The sequence below is a fragment of the Chiloscyllium punctatum genome, chromosome 39 (assembly GCF_047496795.1).
Source record: "Chiloscyllium punctatum isolate Juve2018m chromosome 39, sChiPun1.3, whole genome shotgun sequence".
In the NCBI taxonomy this organism is placed as follows: Eukaryota; Metazoa; Chordata; class Chondrichthyes; order Orectolobiformes; family Hemiscylliidae; genus Chiloscyllium; species Chiloscyllium punctatum.
The window spans coordinates 68,613,974-68,637,590 of NC_092777.1; the positions used below are offsets into that span (position 1 = coordinate 68,613,974).

General features: G+C 62.5%; 1 protein-coding gene across 7 annotated transcripts in view; it reads left to right on the forward strand.

Annotated features, from left to right (window-relative positions):
* The window catches only part of rnf157 (ring finger protein 157), a 181,044-nt gene that overhangs the window by 84,884 nt on the left and 72,543 nt on the right, over positions 1 to 23,617 (forward strand). For all 7 annotated transcript variants that reach the window (XM_072559018.1, XM_072559019.1, XM_072559017.1 and 4 more), the window contains one exon: positions 1,294 to 1,398. In XM_072559018.1, the coding sequence (XP_072415119.1) occupies positions 1,294 to 1,398 (105 nt within the window). The remainder of the gene's footprint in view (positions 1 to 1,293; positions 1,399 to 23,617) is intronic.

Below are 23,617 nucleotides of genomic sequence, written 5' to 3' on the forward strand. Positions count from 1 at the left end.
GGAATCCGATTCACTAGAGAGGAAGAAAAGGACAACCAACTCCCATTCCTAGACGTGATGGTACAGAGAACACCGAACGGAGAATTCACCACAAAGGTTTACAGGAAAGTCACACACACAGACCAAGTCCTAAACTATGAAAGCAACCACCCCAACACACACACACACAAACAAAGTTGCATCAGGACACTATTCAAAAGGGCCACAACACACTGCAGCACACCAGAACTACAAAAAGAGGAAGAGGAACACCTATACAATGTATTCACCAAAAACGGATACCCTCGCAATTTCATCAACAGATGCCTAAGGGAGAGACAACGGAATGAGGACATGCCCCAACCCAAAGGACTAGCCACACTACCATACATCAGGAGCATTTCCGAACTGACAGCCAGACTACTGCGACCACTAGGACTCATAACAGCACACAAACCAACAGCCACGCTCAGACAACAACTCACCAGAACAAAGGACCCGATACCCAACATGAGTAAAACTAATGTAGTGTACAAAATCCCATGCAAGGACTGCACAAAACACTACATCGGACAAACAGGAAGACAGCTAACGATCCGTATACACGAACACCAACTAGCAACGAAACGACACGACCAGCTATCCTTAGTAGCCACACACACAGACGACAAGCAACATGAATTCGACTGGGACAACACTACCATTATAGGGCAAGCCAAACAGAGAACAGCCAGGGAATTCCTAGAGGCATGGCACTCATCCACAGACTCTATCAACAAACACATCGACCTGGACCCAATATACTGACCACTACAGCGGACAGCTCGAACTGACAACCGCAAGCGGCAGAGACAGGCCACTATAAATGCTGGAGGAAACAGCACAGAAGCGCTTCACAGGAGGCTCCCAAGCACTGAGGATGTCACCTAGACAGGGGACGAAACGTTTGCAAGACAAATTCCCAGCTCGGCGAACAGAACCACAACAGGGTATAATTTGAAAGTGAAAGGCAGGAGTTTAGAGGGAATTTGAGGAACAAACCTCCCATCCCAAGGCTGGTGGGGGTCTGGAGTGCACTGCCTGGGAGCAGAGTTGAGCAGGAAAACCTCACAACCTTTAAAAAGCATCGGATGAGAACTTGAAAAATCAAACAGTTAAGATTATGGGCCCAGTGCCAGAACGTGGGACAAATGCAGACTGAGTGTATTCTTGGTGGAACAGACACGATGGGCCAAACGGCCTCTTATATGCTGTGTGACTGATTGATTGTTGCTTGTAAGGAGGGTTTATGACCTTGTTGTGCCCCTGTTATAGGATGGTGGGTAGCAGCTGGAACACCTCGAGTGTGTGAGAATAACAACGAGCAGCCCAGGCCGATGCGTTTGGATAATGAGCCCTGTCCAGAGGATGCTGTTCCCGGTGAGTGAGACTCTGCTCTGTAAATCCCACTCAGAGAAACATCACCTCAACAACACGTGAGCCCAGTCTGTTCATGTGGGACACTCACCACTTCCACCTTCCTTTTGAGAAGATATTTTCCTAGCTCAGGAATAAGATCAAATTATTCAAGTGGTAGTGTTCCTTCACCTGGCTCAGGAGACCCGGGTGCAAGTCCCACCTGCTCCAGACGTGTATAATAATGTGTCTGAACCTGAGAGTGAGCTATTGTCCTCTGATCAGAAATTGTTCACAGCCAGTTTGATTGGTTTGAAAAAGTGGTGATTGACTGGAAAGGGCAGTTATCTGTCAATCAGCTGCAAGTATTTGGTTTTTAATTACATTAATTAATTTTGAGGCGGCACGGTGGCACAGTGGTTAGCACTGCTGCCTCAAAGCGCCTGAGACCCGGGTTCAATTCCCGCCTCAGGCGACTGACTGTGTGGAGTTTACACATTCTCCCCGTGTCTGTGTGGGTTTCCTCCGGGTGCTCCGGTTTCCTCCCACAGTCCAAAGATGCGCAGGTCAGGTGAATTGGCCATGCTAAATTGCCCGTAGTGTTAGGTAAGGGGTAAATGTAGATGTAGGGGTATGGGTGGGTTGCGCTTCGGTGGGTCAGTGTGGACTAGTTGGGCCGAAGGGCCTGTTTCCACACTGTAAGAAATCTAATCTAATCTTAATGACAGAGGAAGCTAAGTTAACTTGTGAACTGATGACAGGCTGGACTTCAGAGTGTGGTGCTGGAGAAGCACAGCAGGTTAAGCAGCATCTGAAAAGCAGGAGAATCGACGAAACACCGATACTCCTGCCCCTCGGATGCTGCCTGACCTGCTGTGCTTCTCCAGCACCACAATTGACTTTAATCTCCAGCATCTGCAGTCCTTACTTTCTCCTTCCTGATGAAAACATGGATGTGACAGAGAGGTTTTTTTCCAAATACATGGTTAGAAAAGGGGATACTGGCAAAGACTACAATCCAGACACTGGGAAAGGGTGGAGGAGCAGGGCTGAGAGATCATGAGCAACAGACCCAGACAGGTAATAGTTGCCAGAATTATACCGAAGGTTAGAGAAGGAAAATTGTGTTGGACATATGGTTGTGGGAGAGATGGGTCCTGAATCATTGGCAATGCAACCAATCCTGGAGAAAGAGAGAGCTGTTCCACTGGATTATGCCACATCTGCACCGCGCTGGGGGCAGTGTTCTGTGTGCACCGCGCTGGGGGCAGTGTTCTGTGTGCACCGCGCTGGGAGCAGTGTTCTGTCAGCACCGCGCTGGGGGCAGTGTTCTGTGTGCACCGCGCTGGGGGCAGTGTTCTGTCAGCACCGCGCTGGGGGCAGTGTTCTGTGTGCACTGCGCTGGGAGCAGTGTTCTGTCTGCACCGCGATGGGAGCAGTGTTCTGTCTGCACCGCGCTGGGAGCAGTGTTCTGTCTGCACCGCGATGGGAGCAGTGTTCTGTCTGCACCGCGATGGGAGCAGTGTTCTGTCAGCACCGCGATGGGAGCAGTGTTCTGTCCGCACCGCGCTGACAGCAGTGTTCTGTCCGCACCGCGCTGAGAGCAGTGTTCTGTCAGCACCGCGATGGGAGCAGTGTTCTGTCCACACCGCGCTGAGAGCAGTGTTCTGTCAGCACTGCGCTGGGAGCAGAGTTCTGTCAGCACCGCGATGGGAGCAGTGTTCTGTCAGCACCGCGCTGGGAGCAGTGTTCTGTCAGCACCGCGCTGGGAGCAGTGTTCTGTCAGCACCGCGCTGGGAGCAGTGTTCTGTCAGCACCGCGCTGAGAGCAGTGTTCTGTCAGCACCGCGCTGAGAGCAGTGTTCTGTCAGCACCGCGCTGAGAGCAGTGTTCTGTCAGCACCGCGCTGGGAGCAGTGTTCTGTCTGCACCGCGCTGGGAGCAGTGTTCTGTCAGCACCGCGCTGAGAGCAGTGTTCTGTCAGCACCGCGCTGAGAGCAGTGTTCTGTCAGCACCGTGCTGGGAGCAGTGTTCTGTCAGCACCGCGCTGGGAGCAGTGTTCTGTCCACACCGCGCTGAGAGCAGTGTTCTGTCCGCACCACGCTGAGAGCAGTGTTCTGTCCGCACCGCGCTGAGAGCAGTGTTCTGTCAGCACCGCGCTGGGAGCAGTGTTCTGTCAGCACCGCGCTGGGGGCAGTGTTCTGTCTGCACCGCGATGGGAGCAGTGTTCTGTCAGCACCGCGATGGGAGCAGTGTTCTGTCAGCACCGCGATGGGAGCAGTGTTCTGTCTGCACCGCGATGGGAGCAGTGTTCTGTCTGCACCGCGCTGGGAGCAGTGTTCTGTCAGCACCGCGCTGGGGGCAGTGTTCTGTCAGCACCGCGCTGAGAGCAGTGTTCTGTCAGCACCGCGCTGAGAGCAGTGTTCTGTCAGCACCGCGCTGAGAGCAGTTTTCTGTCAGCACCGTGCTGGGAGCAGTGTTCTGTCAGCACCGCGCTGGGAGCAGTGTTCTGTCCACACCGCGCTGAGAGCAGTGTTCTGTCCGCACCACGCTGAGAGCAGTGTTCTGTCCGCACCGCGCTGAGAGCAGTGTTCTGTCAGCACCGCGCTGGGAGCAGTGTTCTGTCAGCACCGCGCTGGGGGCAGTGTTCTGTCAGCACCGCACTGGGGGCAGTGTTCTGTCAGCACCGCGCTGGGTGCAGTGTTCTGTCAGCACCGCGCTGGGAGCAGTGTTCTGTCAGCACCGCGCTGGGTGCAGTGTTCTGTCAGCACCGCGCTGGGAGCAGTGTTCTGTCTGCACCGCACTGGGGGCAGTGTTCTGTCAGCACCGCGCTGGGTGCAGTGTTCTGTCAGCACCGCGCTGGGGGCAGTGTTCTGTCAGCACCGGACTGGGGGCAGTGTTCTGTCAGCACCGCGCTGGGAGCAGTGTTCTGTCCGCACCGCGCTGGGAGCAGTGTTCTGTCCGCACCGCGCTGGGAGCAGTGTTCTGTCCGCACCGCGCTGGGAGCAGTGTTCTGTCCGCACCGCGCTGGGAGCAGTGTTCTGTCTGCACCGCGATGGGAGCAGTGTTCTGTCAGCACCGCGATGGGAGCAGTGTTCTGTCAGCACCGCGATGGGAGCAGTGTTCTGTCTGCACCGCGATGGGAGCAGTGTTCTGTCAGCACCGCGATGGGAGCAGTGTTCTGTCCGCACCGCGCTGAGAGCAGTGTTCTGTCAGCACCGCGCTGTGAGCAGTGTTCTGTCCGCACCGCGCTGAGAGCAGTGTTCTGTCAGCACCGCGCTGGGAGCAGTTTTCTGTCCGCACCGCGCTGAGAGCAGTGTTCTGTCAGCACTGCGCTGGGAGCAGAGTTCTGTCAGCACCGCGCTGTGAGCAGTGTTCTGTCCGCACCGCGCTGAGAGCAGTGTTCTGTCAGCACCGCGCTGGGAGCAGTTTTCTGTCCGCACCGCGCTGAGAGCAGTGTTCTGTCAGCACTGCGCTGGGAGCAGAGTTCTGTCAGCACCGCGATGGGAGCAGTGTTCTGTCTGCACCGCGATGGGAGCAGTGTTCTGTCAGCACCGCGATGGGAGCAGTGTTCTGTCCGCACCGCGCTGACAGCAGTGTTCTGTCCGCACCGCGCTGAGAGCAGTGTTCTGTCAGCACCGCGATGGGAGCAGTGTTCTGTCCACACCGCGCTGAGAGCAGTGTTCTGTCAGCACTGCGCTGGGAGCAGAGTTCTGTCAGCACCGCGATGGGAGCAGTGTTCTGTCAGCACCGCGCTGGGAGCAGTGTTCTGTCAGCACCGCGCTGGGAGCAGTGTTCTGTCAGCACCGCGCTGGGAGCAGTGTTCTGTCAGCACCGCGCTGAGAGCAGTGTTCTGTCAGCACCGCGCTGAGAGCAGTGTTCTGTCAGCACCGCGCTGAGAGCAGTGTTCTGTCAGCACCGCGCTGGGAGCAGTGTTCTGTCTGCACCGCGCTGGGAGCAGTGTTCTGTCAGCACCGCGCTGAGAGCAGTGTTCTGTCAGCACCGCGCTGAGAGCAGTGTTCTGTCAGCACCGTGCTGGGAGCAGTGTTCTGTCAGCACCGCGCTGGGAGCAGTGTTCTGTCCACACCGCGCTGAGAGCAGTGTTCTGTCCGCACCACGCTGAGAGCAGTGTTCTGTCCGCACCGCGCTGAGAGCAGTGTTCTGTCAGCACCGCGCTGGGAGCAGTGTTCTGTCAGCACCGCGCTGGGGGCAGTGTTCTGTCTGCACCGCGATGGGAGCAGTGTTCTGTCAGCACCGCGATGGGAGCAGTGTTCTGTCAGCACCGCGATGGGAGCAGTGTTCTGTCTGCACCGCGATGGGAGCAGTGTTCTGTCTGCACCGCGCTGGGAGCAGTGTTCTGTCAGCACCGCGCTGGGGGCAGTGTTCTGTCAGCACCGCGCTGAGAGCAGTGTTCTGTCAGCACCGCGCTGAGAGCAGTGTTCTGTCAGCACCGCGCTGAGAGCAGTTTTCTGTCAGCACCGTGCTGGGAGCAGTGTTCTGTCAGCACCGCGCTGGGAGCAGTGTTCTGTCCACACCGCGCTGAGAGCAGTGTTCTGTCCGCACCACGCTGAGAGCAGTGTTCTGTCCGCACCGCGCTGAGAGCAGTGTTCTGTCAGCACCGCGCTGGGAGCAGTGTTCTGTCAGCACCGCGCTGGGGGCAGTGTTCTGTCAGCACCGCACTGGGGGCAGTGTTCTGTCAGCACCGCGCTGGGTGCAGTGTTCTGTCAGCACCGCGCTGGGAGCAGTGTTCTGTCAGCACCGCGCTGGGTGCAGTGTTCTGTCAGCACCGCGCTGGGAGCAGTGTTCTGTCTGCACCGCACTGGGGGCAGTGTTCTGTCAGCACCGCGCTGGGTGCAGTGTTCTGTCAGCACCGCGCTGGGGGCAGTGTTCTGTCAGCACCGGACTGGGGGCAGTGTTCTGTCAGCACCGCGCTGGGAGCAGTGTTCTGTCCGCACCGCGCTGGGAGCAGTGTTCTGTCCGCACCGCGCTGGGAGCAGTGTTCTGTCCGCACCGCGCTGGGAGCAGTGTTCTGTCCGCACCGCGCTGGGAGCAGTGTTCTGTCTGCACCGCGATGGGAGCAGTGTTCTGTCAGCACCGCGATGGGAGCAGTGTTCTGTCAGCACCGCGATGGGAGCAGTGTTCTGTCTGCACCGCGATGGGAGCAGTGTTCTGTCAGCACCGCGATGGGAGCAGTGTTCTGTCCGCACCGCGCTGAGAGCAGTGTTCTGTCAGCACCGCGCTGTGAGCAGTGTTCTGTCCGCACCGCGCTGAGAGCAGTGTTCTGTCAGCACCGCGCTGGGAGCAGTTTTCTGTCCGCACCGCGCTGAGAGCAGTGTTCTGTCAGCACTGCGCTGGGAGCAGAGTTCTGTCAGCACCGCGATGGGAGCAGTGTTCTGTCAGCACCGCGCTGGGAGCAGTGTTCTGTCAGCACCGCGCTGGGAGCAGTGTTCTGTCAGCACCGCGCTGAGAGCAGTGTTCTGTCAGCACCGCGCTGAGAGCAGTGTTCTGTCAGCACCGTGCTGGGAGCAGTGGTCTGTCAGCACCGCGCTGGGGGCTGTGTTCTGTCAGCACCGCGCTGGGAGCAGTGTTCTGTCTGCACCGCGCTGGGAGCAGTGTTCTGTCAGCACCGCGCTGGGGGCAGTGTTCTGTCAGCACCGCGCTGGGGGCAGTGTTCTGTCAGCACCGCGCTGGGTGCAGTGTTCTGTCAGCACCGTGCTGGGAGCAGTGTTCTGTCTGCACCGCGCTGGGAGCAGTGTTCTGTCTGCACCGCGATGGGAGCAGTGTTCTGTCAGCACCGCGATGGTAGCAGTGTTCTGTCTGCACCGCGATGGGAGCAGTGTTCTGTCAGCACCGCGATGGGAGCAGTGTTCTGTCCGCACCGCGCTGACAGCAGTGTTCTGTCCGCACCGCGCTGAGAGCAGTGTTCTGTCCGCACCGCGATGGGAGCAGTGTTCTGTCCGCACCGCGCTGAGAGCAGTGTTCTGTCAGCACCGCGCTGAGAGCAGTGTTCTGTCAGCACCGCGCTGGGAGCAGTGTTCTGTCAGCACCGCGCTGGGAGCAGTGTTCTGTCTGCACCGCGCTGGGAGCAGTGTTCTGTCAGCACCGCGCTGGGAGCAGTGTTCTGTCAGCACCGCGCTGGGAGCAGTGTTCTGTCAGCACCGCGCTGGGAGCAGTGTTCTGTCTGCACCGGGCTGGGAGCAGTGTTCTGTCAGCACCGCGCTGGGAGCAGTGTTCTGTCAGGACCGGGCTGGGAGCAGTGTTCTGTCTGCACCGCGCTGGGGACAGTGTTCTATCAGCACCGCGCTGGGAGCAGTGTTCTGTACGCACCGCGCTGGGAGCAGTGTTCTGTCAGCACCGCGCTGGGAGCAGTGTTCTGTCAGCACCGCGCTGGGAGCAGTGTTCTGTCTGCACTGCGCTGGGAGCAGTGTTCTGTCAGCACCGCGCTGGGAGCAGTGTTCTGTCAGCACCGCGCTGGGAGCAGTGTTCTGTCTGCACCGCGCTGGGAGCAGAGTTCTGTCAGCACCGCGCTGGGAGCAGTGTTCTGTCAGCACCGCGCTGGGAGCAGTGTTCTGTCAGGACCAGGCTGGGAGCAGTGTTCTGTCTGCACCGCGCTGGGGGCAGTGTTCTGTCAGCACCGCGCTGGGAGCAGTGTTCTGTCAGCACCGCGCTGGGTGCAGTGTTCTGTCAGCACCGCGCTGGGAGCCGTGTTCTGTCAGCACCGCGCTGGGGGCAGTGTTCTGTCAGCACCGCGCTGGGAGCAGTGTTCTGTCAGGACCGGGCTGGGAGCAGTGTTCTGTCTGCACCGCGCTGGGGGCAGTGTTCTATCAGCACCGCGCTGGGTGCCGTGTTCTGTCAGCACCGCACTGGGAGCAGTGTTCTGTCAGCACCGCACTGGGAGCAGTGTTCTGTCAGCACCGCGCTGGGAGCAGTGTTCTGTCAGCACCGCGCTGGGAGCAGTGTTCTGTCAGCACCGCGCTGGGAGCAGTGTTCTGTCTGCACCGCGCTGGGGGCAGTGTTCTATCAGCACCGCGCTGGGTGCAGTGTTCTGTCAGCACCGCGCTGGGAGCAGTGTTCTGTCAGCACCGCGCTGGGTGCAGTGTTCTGTCAGCACCGCGCTGGGAGCAGTGTTCTGTCAGCACCGCGCTGGGAGCAGTGTTCTGTCAGCACCGCGCTGGGAGCAGTGTTCTGTCAGCACCGCGCTGGGGGCAGTGTTCTGTCAGCACCGCGCTGGGAGCAGTGTTCTGTCTGCACCGCGCTGGGAGCAGTGTTCTGTCAGCACCGCGCTGGGGGCAGTGTTCTGTCAGCACCGCGCTGGGAGCAGTGTTCTGTCAGCACCGCGCTGGGAGCAGTGTTCTGTCAGCACCGCGCTGGGGGCAGTGTTCTGTCAGCACCGCGCTGGGAGCAGTGTTCTGTCTGCACCGCGCTGGGAGCAGTGTTCTGTCAGCACCGCGCTGGGGGCAGTGTTCTGTCAGCACCGCGCTGAGAGCAGTGTTCTGTCAGCACCGCGCTGGGAGCAGTATTCTGTCAGCACCGCGCTGGGAGCAGTGTTCTGTCAGCACCGCGCTGAGAGCAGTGTTCTGTCAGCACCGCGCTGGGAGCAGTATTCTGTCAGCACCGCGCTGGGAGCAGTGTTCTGTCTGCACCGCGCTGGGAGCAGTGTTCTGTCAGCACCGCGCTGGGAGCAGTGTTCTGTCAGCACCGCGCTGAGAGCAGTGTTCTGTCAGCACCGCGCTGAGAGCAGTGTTCTGTCAGCACCGCGCTGAGAGCAGTGTTCTGTCAGCACCGCGCTGAGAGCAGTGTTCTGTCAGCACCGCGCTGAGAGCAGTGTTCTGTCCGCACCGCGCTGAGAGCAGTGTTCTGTCCGCACCGCGCTGAGAGCAGTGTTCTGTCCGCACCGCGCTGAGAGCAGTGTTCTGTCAGCACCGCGCTGGGAGCAGTGTTCTGTCAGCACCGCGCTGGGAGCAGTGTTCTGTCAGCACCGCGCTGGGAGCAGTGTTCTGTCAGCACCGCGCTGGGGGCAGTGTTCTGTCTGCACCGCGCTGGGAGCAGTGTTCTGTCAGCACCGCGCTGGGTGCAGTGTTCTGTCAGCACCGCGCTGGGTGCAGTGTTCTGTCAGCACCGCGCTGGGTGCAGTGTTCTGTCAGCACCGCGCTGGGGGCAGTGTTCTGTCTGCACCGCGCTGGGAGCAGTGTTCTGTCAGCACCGCGCTGGGAGCAGTGTTCTGTCAGCACCGCGCTGGGAGCAGTGTTCTGTCAGCACCGCGCTGGGGGCAGTGTTCTGTCTGCACCGCGCTGGGAGCAGTGTTCTGTCAGAACCGCGCTGGGAGCAGTGTTCTGTCAGCACCGCGCTGGGAGCAGTGTTCTGTCAGCACCGCGCTGGGAGCAGTGTTCTGTCTGCACCGCGCTGGGAGCAGTGTTCTGTCTGCACCGCGCTGGGAGCCGCGTTCTGTTTGCACCGCGCTGGGGGCAGTGTTCTGTCAGCACCGCGCTGGGAGCAGTGTTCTGTCAGCACCGCGCTGGGAGCAGTGTTCTGTCAGCACCGCGCTGGGAGCAGTGTTCTGTCAGCACCGCGCTGGGAGCAGTGTTCTGTCTGCACCGCGCTGAGAGCAGTGTTCTGTCAGCACCGCGCTGGGAGCAGTGTTCTGTCAGCACCGCGCTGGGAGCAGTGTTCTGTCAGCACCGCGCTGGGGGCAGTGTTCTGTCAGCACCGCGCTGGGGGCAGTGTTCTGTCAGCACCGCGCTGGGAGCAGTGTTCTGTCAGCACCGCGCTGGGAGCAGTGTTCTGTCAGCACCGCGCTGAGAGCAGTGTTCTGTCAGCACCGCGCTGAGAGCAGTGTTCTGTCAGCACCGCGCTGAGAGCAGTGTTCTGTCAGCACCGCGCTGAGAGCAGTGTTCTGTCAGCACCGCGCTGAGAGCAGTGTTCTGTCCGCACCGCGCTGAGAGCAGTGTTCTGTCCGCACCGCGCTGAGAGCAGTGTTCTGTCCGCACCGCGCTGAGAGCAGTGTTCTGTCCGCACCGCGCTGGGAGCAGTGTTCTGTCAGCACCGCGCTGGGAGCAGTGTTCTGTCAGCACCGCGCTGGGAGCAGTGTTCTGTCAGCACCGCGCTGGGAGCAGTGTTCTGTCAGCACCGCGCTGGGGGCAGTGTTCTGTCTGCACCGCGCTGGGTGCAGTGTTCTGTCAGCACCGCGCTGGGTGCAGTGTTCTGTCAGCACCGCGCTGGGTGCAGTGTTCTGTCAGCACCGCGCTGGGGGCAGTGTTCTGTCAGCACCGCGCTGGGAGCAGTGTTCTGTCAGCACCGCGCTGGGAGCAGTGTTCTGTCAGCACCGCACTGGCGGCAGTGTTCTGTCAGCACCGCGCTGGGAGCAGTGTTCTGTCCGCACCGCGCTGGGAGCAGTGTTCTGTCAGCACCGCGCTGGGAGCAGTGTTCTGTCAGCACCGCGCTGGGAGCAGTGTTCTGTCAGCACCGCGCTGGGAGCAGTGTTCTGTCAGCACTGCGCTGGGAGCAGTGTTCTGTCAGGACCGGGCTGGGAGCAGTGTTCTGTCTGCACCGCGCTGGGGGCAGTGTTCTGTCAGCACCGCGCTGGGTGCAGTGTTCTGTCAGCACCGCGCTGGGAGCAGTGTTCTGTCAGCACCGCGCTGGGAGCAGTGTTCTGTCAGCACCGCGCTGGGAGCAGTGTTCTGTCTGCACCGCGCTGGGAGCAGTGTTCTGTCAGCACCGCGCTGGGTGCAGTGTTCTGTCAGCACCGCGCTGGGGGCAGTGTTCTGTCAGCACCGCGCTGGGAGCAGTGTTCTGTCTGCACCGGGCTGGGAGCAGTGTTCTGTCAGCACCGCGCTGGGAGCAGTGTTCTGTCAGGACCGGGCTGGGAGCAGTGTTCTGTCTGCACCGCGCTGGGGGCAGTGTTCTGTCAGCACCGCGCTGGGAGCAGTGTTCTGTACGCACCGCGCTGGGAGCAGTGTTCTGTCAGCACCGCGCTGGGAGCAGTGTTCTGTCAGCACCGCGCTGGGAGCAGTGTTCTGTCTGCACTGCGCTGGGAGCAGTGTTCTGTCAGCACCGCGCTGGGAGCAGTGTTCTGTCAGCACCGCGCTGGGAGCAGTGTTCTGTCTGCACTGCGCTGGGAGCAGAGTTCTTTCAGCACCGCGCTGGGAGCAGTGTTCTGTCTGCACCACGCTGGGAGCAGAGTTCTTTCAGCACCGCGCTGGGAGCAGTGTTCTGTCAGCACCGCGCTGGGAGCAGTGTTCTGTCAGGACCGGGCTGGGAGCAGTGTTCTGTCTGCACCGCGCTGGGGGCAGTGTTCTGTCAGCACCGCGCTGGGTGCAGTGTTCTGTCAGCACCGCGCTGGGAGCCGTGTTCTGTCAGCACCGCGCTGGGGGCAGTGTTCTGTCAGCACCGCGCTGGGAGCAGTGTTCTGTCAGGACCGGGCTGGGAGCAGTGTTCTGTCTGCACCGCGCTGGGGGCAGTGTTCTATCAGCACCGCGCTGGGAGCAGTGTTCTGTCAGGACCGGGCTGGGAGCAGTGTTCTGTCTGCACCGCGCTGGGTGCAGTGTTCTGTCAGCACCGCGCTGGGTGCAGTGTTCTGTCAGGACCGCGCTGGGAGCAGTGTTCTGTCAGCACCGCGCTGGGGGCAGTGTTCTGTCCGCACCGCGCTGGGAGCAGTGTTCTGTCCGCACCGCGCTGGGAGCAGTGTTCTGTCAGCACCGCGCTGGGAGCAGTGTTCTGTCAGCACCGCGCTGGGAGCAGTGTTCTGTCAGCACCGCGCTGGGAGCAGTGTTCTGTCAGCACCGCGCTGGGAGCAGTGTTCTGTCAGCACCGCGCTGGGGGCAGTTTTCTGTCAGCACCGCGCTGGGAGCAGTGTTCTGTCAGCACCGCGCTGGGTGCAGTGTTCTGTCAGCACCGCGCTGGGTGCAGTGTTCTGTCAGCACCGCGCTGGGTGCAGTGTTCTGTCAGCACCGCGCTGGGAGCAGTGTTCTGTCAGCACCGCGCTGGGAGCAGTGTTCTGTCAGGACCGGGCTGGGAGCAGTGTTCTGTCTGCACCGCGCTGGGGGCAGTGTTCTGTCAGCACCGCGCTGGGTGCAGTGTTCTGTCAGCACCGCGCTGGGAGCCGTGTTCTGTCAGCACCGCGCTGGGGGCAGTGTTCTGTCAGCACCGCGCTGGGAGCAGTGTTCTGTCAGGACCGGGCTGGGAGCAGTGTTCTGTCTGCACCGCGCTGGGGGCAGTGTTCTGTCAGCACCGCGCTGGGAGCAGTGTTCTGTCAGGACCGGGCTGGGAGCAGTGTTCTGTCTGCACCGCGCTGGGTGCAGTGTTCTGTCAGCACCGCGCTGGGTGCAGTGTTCTGTCAGGACCGCGCTGGGAGCAGTGTTCTGTCAGCACCGCGCTGGGGGCAGTGTTCTGTCCGCACCGCGCTGGGAGCAGTGTTCTGTCCGCACCGCGCTGGGAGCAGTGTTCTGTCAGCACCGCGCTGGGAGCAGTGTTCTGTCAGCACCGCGCTGGGAGCAGTGTTCTGTCAGCACCGCGCTGGGAGCAGTGTTCTGTCAGCACCGCGCTGGGAGCAGTGTTCTGTCAGCACCGCGCTGGGAGCAGTGTTCTGTCAGCACCGCGCTGGGGGCAGTTTTCTGTCAGCACCGCGCTGGGAGCAGTGTTCTGTCAGCACCGCGCTGGGTGCAGTGTTCTGTCAGCACCGCGCTGGGTGCAGTGTTCTGTCAGCACCGCGCTGGGTGCAGTGTTCTGTCAGCACCGCGCTGGGTGCAGTGTTCTGTCAGCACCGCGCTGGGTGCAGTGTTCTGTCAGCACCGCGCTGGGGGCAGTGTTCTGTCAGCACCGCGCTGGGGGCAGTGTTCTGTCAGCACCGCGCTGGGGGCAGTGTTCTGTCTGCACCGCGCTGGGAGCAGTGTTCTGTCAGCACCGCGCTGGGAGCAGTGTTCTGTCAGCACCGCGCTGGGGGCAGTGTTCTGTCAGCACCGCGCTGGGAGCAGTGTTCTGTCAGCACTGCGCTGGGAGCAGTGTTCTGTCAGCACCGCGCTGGGGGCAGTGTTCTGTCTGCACCGCGCTGGGAGCAGTGTTCTGTCAGCACCGCGCTGGGGGCAGTGTTCTGTCAGCACCGCGCTGGGGGCAGTGTTCTGTCAGCACCGCGCTGGGGGCAGTGTTCTGTCAGCACCGCGCTGGGGGCAGTGTTCTGTCAGCACCGCGCTGGGAGCAGTGTTCTGTCAGCACCGCGCTGGGAGCAGTGTTCTGTCAGCACCGCGCTGGGAGCAGTGTTCTGTCAGCACCGCGCTGGGAGCAGTGTTCTGTCTGCACCGCGCTGGGAGCAGTGTTCTGTCAGCACCGCGCTGGGAGCAGTGTTCTGTCAGCACCGCGCTGGGGGCAGTGTTCTGTCAGCACCGCGCTGGGAGCAGTGTTCTGTCAGCACCGCGCTGGGAGCAGTGTTCTGTCAGCACCGCGCTGGGAGCAGTGTTCTGTCAGCACCGCGCTGGGAGCAGTGTTCTGTCAGCACCGCGCTGAGAGCAGTGTTCTGTCAGCACCGCGCTGAGAGCAGTGTTCTGTCAGCACCGCGCTGAGAGCAGTGTTCTGTCAGCACCGCGCTGAGAGCAGTGTTCTGTCAGCACCGCGCTGAGAGCAGTGTTCTGTCCGCACCGCGCTGAGAGCAGTGTTCTGTCCGCACCGCGCTGAGAGCAGTGTTCTGTCCGCACCGCGCTGGGAGCAGTGTTCTGTCAGCACCGCGCTGGGAGCAGTGTTCTGTCAGCACCGCGCTGGGAGCAGTGTTCTGTCAGCACCGCGCTGGGAGCAGTGTTCTGTCAGCACCGCGCTGGGGGCAGTGTTCTGTCTGCACCGCGCTGGGAGCAGTGTTCTGTCAGCACCGCGCTGGGTGCAGTGTTCTGTCAGCACCGCGCTGGGTGCAATGTTCTGTCAGCACCGCGCTGGGGGCAGTGTTCTGTCTGCACCGCGCTGGGAGCAGTGTTCTGTCAGCACCGCGCTGGGAGCAGTGTTCTGTCAGCACCGCGCTGGGAGCAGTGTTCTGTCAGCACCGCGCTGGGAGCAGTGTTCTGTCAGCACCGCGCTGGGGGCAGTGTTCTGTCTGCACCGCGCTGAGAGCAGTGTTCTGTCAGAACCGCGCTGGGAGCAGTGTTCTGTCAGCACCGCGCTGGGAGCAGTGTTCTGTCAGCACCGCGCTGGGAGCAGTGTTCTGTCTGCACCGCGCTGGGAGCAGCGTTCTGTCTGCACCGCGCTGGGAGCCGCGTTCTGTCTGCACCGCGCTGGGGGCAGTGTTCTGTCAGCACCGCGCTGGGAGCAGTGTTCTGTCAGCACCGCGCTGGGAGCAGTGTTCTGTCAGCACCGCGCTGGGAGCAGTGTTCTGTCAGCACCGCGCTGGGAGCAGTGTTCTGTCAGCACCGCGCTGAGAGCAGTGTTCTGTCAGCACCGCGCTGGGAGCAGTGTTCTGTCAGCACCGCGCTGGGAGCAGTGTTCTGTCAGCACCGCGCTGAGAGCAGTGTTCTGTCAGCACCGCGCTGGGAGCAGTGTTCTGTCAGCACCGCGCTGGGAGCAGTGTTCTGTCAGCACCGCACTGGCGGCAGTGTTCTGTCAGCACCGCGCTGGGAGCAGTGTTCTGTCCGCACCGCGCTGGGAGCAGTGTTCTGTCAGCACCGCGCTGGGAGCAGTGTTCTGTCAGCACCGCGCTGGGAGCAGTGTTCTGTCAGCACCGCGCTGGGAGCAGTGTTCTGTCAGGACCGGGCTGGGAGCAGTGTTCTGTCTGCACCGCGCTGGGGGCAGTATTCTGTCAGCACCGCGCTGGGTGCAGTGTTCTGTCAGCACCGCGCTGGGAGCAGTGTTCTGTCTGCACCGCGCTGGGAGCAGTGTTCTGTCAGCACCGCGCTGGGTGCAGTGTTCTGTCAGCACCGCGCTGGGGGCAGTGTTCTGTCAGCACCGCGCTGGGAGCAGTGTTCTGTCAGCACCGCGCTGGGAGCAGTGTTCTGTCAGCACCGCGCTGGGTGCAGTGTTCTGTCAGCACCGCGCTGGGGGCAGTGTTCTGTCAGCACCGCGCTGGGAGCAGTGTTCTGTCTGCACCGGGCTGGGAGCAGTGTTCTGTCAGCACCGCGCTGGGAGCAGTGTTCTGTCAGGACCGGGCTGGGAGCAGTGTTCTGTCTGCACCGCGCTGGGGGCAGTGTTCTGTCAGCACCGCGCTGGGAGCAGTGTTCTGTACGCACCGCGCTGGGAGCAGTGTTCTGTCAGCACCGCGCTGGGAGCAGTGTTCTGTCAGCACCGCGCTGGGAGCAGTGTTCTGTCTGCACTGCGCTGGGAGCAGTGTTCTGTCAGCACCGCGCTGGGAGCAGTGTTCTGTCAGCACCGCGCTGGGAGCAGTGTTCTGTCTGCACTGCGCTGGGAGCAGAGTTCTTTCAGCACCGCGCTGGGAGCAGTGTTCTGTCAGCACCGCGCTGGGAGCAGTGTTCTGTCAGGACCGGGCTGGGAGCAGTGTTCTGTACGCACCGCGCTGGGAGCAGTGTTCTGTCAGCACCGCGCTGGGAGCAGTGTTCTGTCAGCACCGCGCTGGGAGCAGTGTTCTGTCTGCACTGCGCTGGGAGCAGTGTTCTGTCAGCACCGCGCTGGGAGCAGTGTTCTGTCAGCACCGCGCTGGGAGCAGTGTTCTGTCTGCACTGCGCTGGGAGCAGAGTTCTTTCAGCACCGCGCTGGGAGCAGTGTTCTGTCAGCACCGCGCTGGGAGCAGTGTTCTGTCAGGACCGGGCTGGGAGCAGTGTTCTGTCTGCACCGCGCTGGGGGCAGTGTTCTGTCAGCACCACGCTGGGAGCAGTGTTCTGTCAGCACCGCGCTGGGTGCAGTGTTCTGTCAGCACCGCGCTGGGAGCCGTGTTCTGTCAGCACCGCGCTGGGGGCAGTGTTCTGTCAGCACCGCGCTGGGAGCAGTGTTCTGTCAGGACCGGGCTGGGAGCAGTGTTCTGTCTGCACCGCGCTGGGGGCAGTGTTCTATCAGCACCGCGCTGGGAGCAGTGTTCTGTCAGGACCGGGCTGGGAGCAGTGTTCTGTCTGCACCGCGCTGGGTGCAGTGTTCTGTCAGCACCGCGCTGGGTGCAGTGTTCTGTCAGGACCGCGCTGGGAGCAGTGTTCTGTCAGCACCGCGCTGGGGGCAGTGTTCTGTCAGCACCGCGCTGGGAGCAGTGTTCTGTCCGCACCGCGCTGGGAGCAGTGTTCTGTCAGCACCGCGCTGGGAGCAGTGTTCTGTCAGCACCGCGCTGGGAGCAGTGTTCTGTCAGCACCGCGCTGGGAGCAGTGTTCTGTCAGCACCGCGCTGGGAGCAGTGTTCTGTCAGCACCGCGCTGGGAGCAGTGTTCTGTCAGCACCGCGCTGGGGGCAGTTTTCTGTCAGCACCGCGCTGGGAGCAGTGTTCTGTCAGCACCGCGCTGGGTGCAGTGTTCTGTCAGCACCGCGCTGGGTGCAGTGTTCTGTCAGCACCGCGCTGGGTGCAGTGTTCTGTCAGCACCGCGCTGGGTGCAGTGTTCTGTCAGCACCGCGCTGGGGGCAGTGTTCTGTCAGCACCGCGCTGGGGGCAGTGTTCTGTCAGCACCGCGCTGGGGGCAGTGTTCTGTCTGCACCGCGCTGGGAGCAGTGTTCTGTCAGCACCGCGCTGGGAGCAGTGTTCTGTCAGCACCGCGCTGGGGGCAGTGTTCTGTCAGCACCGCGCTGGGAGCAGTGTTCTGTCAGCACCGCGCTGGGAGCAGTGTTCTGTCAGCACTGCGCTGGGAGCAGTGTTCTGTCAGCACCGCGCTGGGGGCAGTGTTCTGTCTGCACCGCGCTGGGAGCAGTGTTCTGTCAGCACCGCGCTGGGAGCAGTGTTCTGTCAGCACCGCGCTGGGGGCAGTGTTCTGTCAGCACCGCGCTGGGGGCAGTGTTCTGTCAGCACCGCGCTTGGGGCAGTGTTCTGTCAGCACCGCGCTGGGGGCAGTGTTCTGTCAGCACCGCGCTGGGAGCAGTGTTCTGTCAGCACCGCGCTGGGAGCAGTGTTCTGTCAGCACCGCGCTGGGAGCAGTGTTCTGTCTGCACCGCGCTGGGAGCAGTGTTCTGTCAGCACCGCGCTGGGAGCAGTGTTCTGTCAGCACCGCGCTGGGGGCAGTGTTCTGTCAGCACCGCGCTGGGAGCAGTGTTCTGTCAGCACCGCGCTGGGAGCAGTGTTCTGTCAGCACCGCGCTGGGAGCAGTGTTCTGTCAGCACCGCGCTGAGAGCAGTGTTCTGTCAGCACCGCGCTGAGAGCAGTGTTCTGTCAGCACCGCGCTGAGAGCAGTGTTCTGTCAGCACCGCGCTGAGAGCAGTGTTCTGTCCGCACCGCGCTGAGAGCAGTGTTCTGTCCGCACCGCGCTGAGAGCAGTGTTCTGTCCGCACCGCGCTGAGAGCAGTGTTCTGTCCGCACCGCGCTGAGAGCAGTGTTCTGTCAGCACCGCGCTGGGAGCAGTGTTCTGTCAGCACCGCGCTGGGAGCAGTGTTCTGTCAGCACCGCGCTGGGGGCAGTGTTCTGTCTGCACCGCGCTGGGAGCAGTGTTCTGTCAGCACCGCGCTGGGTGCAGTGTTCTGTCAGCACCACGCTGGGTGCAGTGTTCTGTCAGCACCGCGCTGGGGGCAGTGTTCTGTCTGCACCGCGCTGGGAGCAGTGTTGTGTCAGCACCGCGCTGGGAGCAGTGTTCTGTCAGCACCGCGCTGGGAGCAGTGTTCTGTCAGCACCGCGCTGGGAGCAGTGTTCTGTCAGCACCGCGCTGGGAGCAGTGTTCTGTCAGCACCGCGCTGGGGGCAGTGTTCTGTCAGCACCGCGCTGGGAGCAGTGTTCTGTCAGCACCGCGCTGGGAGCAGTGTTCTGTCAGCACCGCGCTGGGAGCAGTGTTCTGTCAGCACCGCGCTGGGAGCAGTGTTCTGTCAGCACCGCGCTGGGAGCAGTGTTCTGTCAGCACCGCGCTGGGGGCAGTGTTCTGTCAGCACCGCGCTGGGAGCAGTGTTCTGTCTGCACCGCGCTGGGAGCCGCGTTCTGTCTGCACCGCGCTGGGGGCAGTGTTCTGTCTGCACCGCGCTGGGAGCCGCGTTCTGTCTGCACCGCGCTGGGAGCAGTGTTCTGTCTGCACCGCGCTGGGAGCAGTGTTCTGTCTGCACCGCGCTGGGAGCCGCGTTCTGTCTGCACCGCGCTGGGGGCAGTGTTCTGTCAGCACTGCGCTGAGTGCAGTGTTCTGTCTGCACCGCGCTGGGGCAGTGTTCTGTCAGCACCGCGCTGGGAGCAGTGTTCTGTCAGCACCGCGCTGGGAGCAGTGTTCTGTCAGCACCGCGCTGAGAGCAGTGTTCTGTCTGCACCGCGCTGGGAGCCGCGTTCTGTCTGCACCGCGCTGGGAGCAGTGTTCTGTCTGCACCGCGCTGGGAGCCGCGTTCTGTCTGCACCGCGCTGGGAGCCGCGTTCTGTCTGCACCGCGCTGGGAGCCGCGTTCTGTCTGCACCGCGCTGGGAGCAGTGTTCTGTCTGCACCGCGCTGAGAGCAGTGTTCTGTCAGCACCTCGCTGAGAGCAGTGTTCTGTCAGCACCGTGCTGGGAGCAGTGTTCTGTCAGCACCGCGCTGGGGGCAGTGTTCTGTCAGCACCGCGCTGGGAGCAGTGTTCTGTCAGCACCGCGCTGGGAGCAGTGTTCTGTCAGCACCGCGCTGGGAGCAGTGTTCTGTCAGCACCGCGCTGGGAGCAGTGTTCTGTCAGCACCGCGCTGTGAGCAGTGTTCTGTCTGCACCGCGCTGGGAGCAGTGTTCTGTCAGCACCGCGCTGGGAGCAGAGTTCTGTCAGCACCGCGCTGGGAGCAGTGTTCTCTCTGCACCGCGCTGGGAGCAGTGTTCTGTCAGCACCGCGCTGGGAGCAGAGTTCTGTCAGCACCGCGCTGGGAGCAGTGTTCTGTCAGGACCGGGCTGGGAGCAGTGTTCTGTCTGCACCGCGCTGGGGGCAGTGTTCTGTCAGCACCGCGCTGGGTGCAGTGTTCTGTCAGCACCGCGCTGGGTGCAGTGTTCTGTCAGCACCGCGCTGGGAGCAGTGTTCTGTCATCACCGCGCTGGGAGCAGTGTTCTGTCAGCACCGCGCTGGGAGCAGTGTTCTGTCTGCACCGCGCTGGGAGCAGTGTTCTGTCAGCACCGCGCTGGGAGCAGTGTTCTGTCAGCACCGCGCTGGGGGCAGTGTTCTGTCAGCACCGCGCTGGGAGCAGTGTTCTGTCAGCACCGCGCTGGGAGCAGTGTTCTGTCAGCACCGCGCTGGGGGCAGTGTTCTGTCAGCACCGCGCTGGGAGCAGTGTTCTGTCAGCACCGCGCTGGGGGCAGTGTTCTGTCAGCACCGCGCTGGGGGCAGTGTTCTGTCAGCACCGCGCTGGGAGCAGTGTTCTGTCAGCACCGCGCTGGGAGCAGTGTTCTGTCAGCACCGCGCTGAGAGCAGTGTTCTGTCAGCACCGCGCTGAGAGCAGTGTTCTGTCAGCACCGCGCTGGGAGCAGTGTTCTGTCAGCACCGCGCTGGGTGCAGTTTTCTGTCAGCACCGCGCTGGGAGCAGTGTTCTGTCAGCACCGCGCTGGGGGCAGTGTTCTGTCAGCACCGCGCTGGGAGCAGTGTTCTGTCAGCACCGCGCTGGGAGCAGTGTTCTGTCAGCACCGCGCTGAGAGCAGTGTTCTGTCAGCACCGCGCTGAGAGCAGTGTTCTGTCCGCACCGCGCTGAGAGCAGTGTTCTGTCAGCACCGCGCTGAGAGCAGTGTTCTGTCCGCACCGCGCTGAGAGCAGTGTTCTGTCAGCACCGCGCTGGGAGCAGTGTTCTGTCAGCACCGCGCTGGGAGCAGTGTTCTGTCAGCACCGCGCTGGGAGCAGTGTTCTGTCAGCACCGCGCTGGGGGCAGTGTTCTGTCTGCACCGCGCTGGGAGCAGTGTTCTGTCAGCACCGCGCTGGGTGCAGTGTTCTGTCAGCACCGCGCTGGGTGCAGTGTTCTGTCAGCACCGCGCTGGGGGCAGTGTTCTGTCTGCACCGCGCTGGGAGCAGTGTTCTGTCAGCACCGCGCTGGGAGCAGTGTTCTGTCAGCACCGCGCTGGGGGCAGTGTTCTGTCAGCACCGCGCTGGGGGCAGTGTTCTGTCAGCACCGCGCTGGGAGCAGTGTTCTGTCAGCACCGCGCTGGGAGCAGTGTTCTGTCAGCACCGCGCTGGGAGCAGTGTTCTGTCAGCACCGCGCTGGGAGCAGTGTTCTGTCTGCACCGCGCTGGGAGCAGCGTTCTGTCTGCACCGCGCTGGGAGCCGCGTTCTGTCTGCACCGCGCTGGGGGCAGTGTTCTGTCAGCACCGCGCTGGGAGCAGTGTTCTGTCAGCACCGCGCTGGGGGCAGTGTTCTGTCTGCACCGCGCTGGGAGCAGTGTTCTGTCTGCACCGCGCTGGGAGCAGTGTTCTGTCAGCACCGCGCTGGGAGCAGTGTTCTGTCAGCACCGCGCTGGGAGCAGTGTTCTGTCAGCACCGCGCTGGGAGCAGTGTTCTGTCAGGACCGGGCTGGGAGCAGTGTTCTGTCAGCACCGCGCTGGGAGCAGTGTTCTGTCAGCACCGCGCTGAGAGCAGTGTTCTGTCAGCACCGCGCTGAGAGCAGTGTTCTGTCAGCACCGCGCTGAGAGCAGTGTTCTGTCAGCACCGCGCTGAGAGCAGTGTTCTGTCAGCACCGCGCTGGGGGCAGTTTTCTGTCCGCACCGCGCTGAGAGCAGTGTTCTGTCCGCACCGCGCTGAGAGCAGTGTTCTGTCCGCACCGCGCTGAGAGCAGTGTTCTGTCCGCACCGCGCTGAGAGCAGTGTTCTGTCCGCACCGCGCTGGGAGCAGTGTTCTGTCAGCATCGCGCTGGGAGCAGAGTTCTGTCAGCACCGCGCTGGGAGCAGTGTTCTGTCAGCACCGGGCTGGGAGCAGTGTTCTGTCTGCACCGCGCTGGGAGCAGTGTTCTGTCAGCACCGCGCTGGGGGCAGTTTTCTGTCAGCACCGCGCTGAGAGCAGTGTTCTGTCCGCACCGCGCTGGGAGCAGTGTTCTGTCCGCACCGCGCTGGGAGCAGTGTTCTGTCCGCACCGCGCTGGGAGCAGTGTTCTGTCCGCACCGCGCTGAGAGCAGTGTTCTGTCCGCACCGCGCTGGGAGCAGTGTTCTGTCAGCACCGCGCTGGGAGCAGTGTTCTGTCAGCACCGGGCTGGGAGCAGTGTTCTGTCTGCACCGCGCTGGGAGCAGTGTTCTGTCAGCACCGCGCTGGGAGCAGTGTTCTGTCAGCACCGCGCTGGGAGCAGAGTTCTGTCAGCACCGCGCTGGGAGCAGTCTTCTGTCAGGACCGGGCTGGGAGCAGTGTTCTGTCAGCACCGCGCTGGGAGCAGTGTTCTGTCAGCACCGCGCTGGGAGCAGTGTTCTGTCAGCACCGCGCTGGGTGCAGTGTTCTGTCAGCACCGCGCTGGGAGCAGTGTTCTGTCAGCACCGCGCTGGGGGCAGTGTTCTGTCAGCACCGCGCTGGGAGCAGTGTTCTTTCTGCACCGCGCTGGGAGCAGTGTTCTGTCAGCACCGCGCTGGGTGCAGTGTTCTGTCAGCACCGCGCTGGGTGCAGTGTTCTGTCAGCACCGCGCTGGGGGCAGTGTTCTGTCTGCACCGCGCTGGGAGCAGTGTTGTGTCAGCACCGCGCTGGGAGCAGTGTTCTGTCAGCACCGCGCTGGGAGCAGTGTTCTGTCAGCACCGCGCTGGGAGCAGTGTTCTGTCAGCACCGCGCTGGGAGCAGTGTTCTGTCAGCACCGCGCTGGGGGCAGTGTTCTGTCAGCACCGCGCTGGGAGCAGTGTTCTGTCTGCACCGCGCTGGGAGCCGCGTTCTGTCTGCACCGCGCTGGGGGCAGTGTTCTGTCTGCACCGCGCTGGGAGCCGCGTTCTGTCTGCACCGCGCTGGGAGCAGTGTTCTGTCTGCACCGCGCTGGGAGCAGTGTTCTGTCTGCACCGCGCTGGGAGCAGTGTTCTGTCTGCACCGCGCTGGGAGCCGCGTTCTGTCTGCACCGCGCTGGGGGCAGTGTTCTGTCAGCACCGCGCTGAGTGCAGTGTTCTGTCTGCACCGCGCTGGGGCAGTGTTCTGTCAGCACCGCGCTGGGAGCAGTGTTCTGTCAGCACCGCGCTGGGAGCAGTGTTCTGTCAGCACCGCGCTGAGAGCAGTGTTCTGTCCGCACCGCGCTGGGAGCCGCGTTCTGTCTGCACCGCGCTGGGAGCCGCGTTCTGTCTGCACCGCGCTGGGAGCCGCGTTCTGTCTGCACCGCGCTGGGAGCCGCGTTCTGTCTGCACCGCGCTGGGAGCCGCGTTCTGTCTGCACCGCGCTGGGGGCAGTGTTCTGTCAGCACCGCGCTGGGGGCAGTGTTCTGTCTGCACCGCGCTGGGAGCAGTGTTCTGTCAGCACCGCGCTGGGAGCAGTGTTCTGTCAGCACCGCGCTGGGAGCAGTGTTCTGTCAGCACCGCGCTGGGAGCAGTGTTCTGTCATCACCGCGCTGGGAGCAGTGTTCTGTCAGCACCGCGCTGGGACCAGTGTTCTGTCTGCACCGCGCTGGGAGCAGTGTTCTGTCAGCACCGCGCTGGGAGCAGTGTTCTGTCAGCACCGCGCTGGGGGCAGTGTTCTGTCAGCACCGCGCTGGGAGCAGTGTTCTGTCAGCACCGCGCTGGGAGCAGTGTTCTGTCAGCACCGCGCTGGGGGCAGTGTTCTGTCAGCACCGCGCTGGGAGCAGTGTTCTGTCAGCACCGCGCTGGGAGCAGTGTTCTGTCAGCACCGCGCTGAGAGCAGTGTTCTGTCAGCACCGCGCTGAGAGCAGTGTTCTGTCAGCACCGCGCTGAGAGCAGTGTTCTGTCAGCACCGCGCTGAGAGCAGTGTTCTGTCCGCACCGCGCTGAGAGCAGTGTTCTGTCAGCACCGCGCTGAGAGCAGTGTTCTGTCCGCACCGCGCTGAGAGCAGTGTTCTGTCAGCACCGCGCTGGGAGCAGTGTTCTGTCAGCACCGCGCTGGGAGCAGTGTTCTGTCAGCACCGCGCTGGGAGCAGTGTTCTGTCAGCACCGCGCTGGGGGCAGTGTTCTGTCTGCACCGCGCTGGGAGCAGTGTTCTGTCAGCACCGCGCTGGGTGCAGTGTTCTGTCAGCACCGCGCTGGGTGCAGTGTTCTGTCAGCACCGCGCTGGGGGCAGTGTTCTGTCTGCACCGCGCTGGGAGCAGTGTTCTGTCAGCACCGCGCTGGGAGCAGTG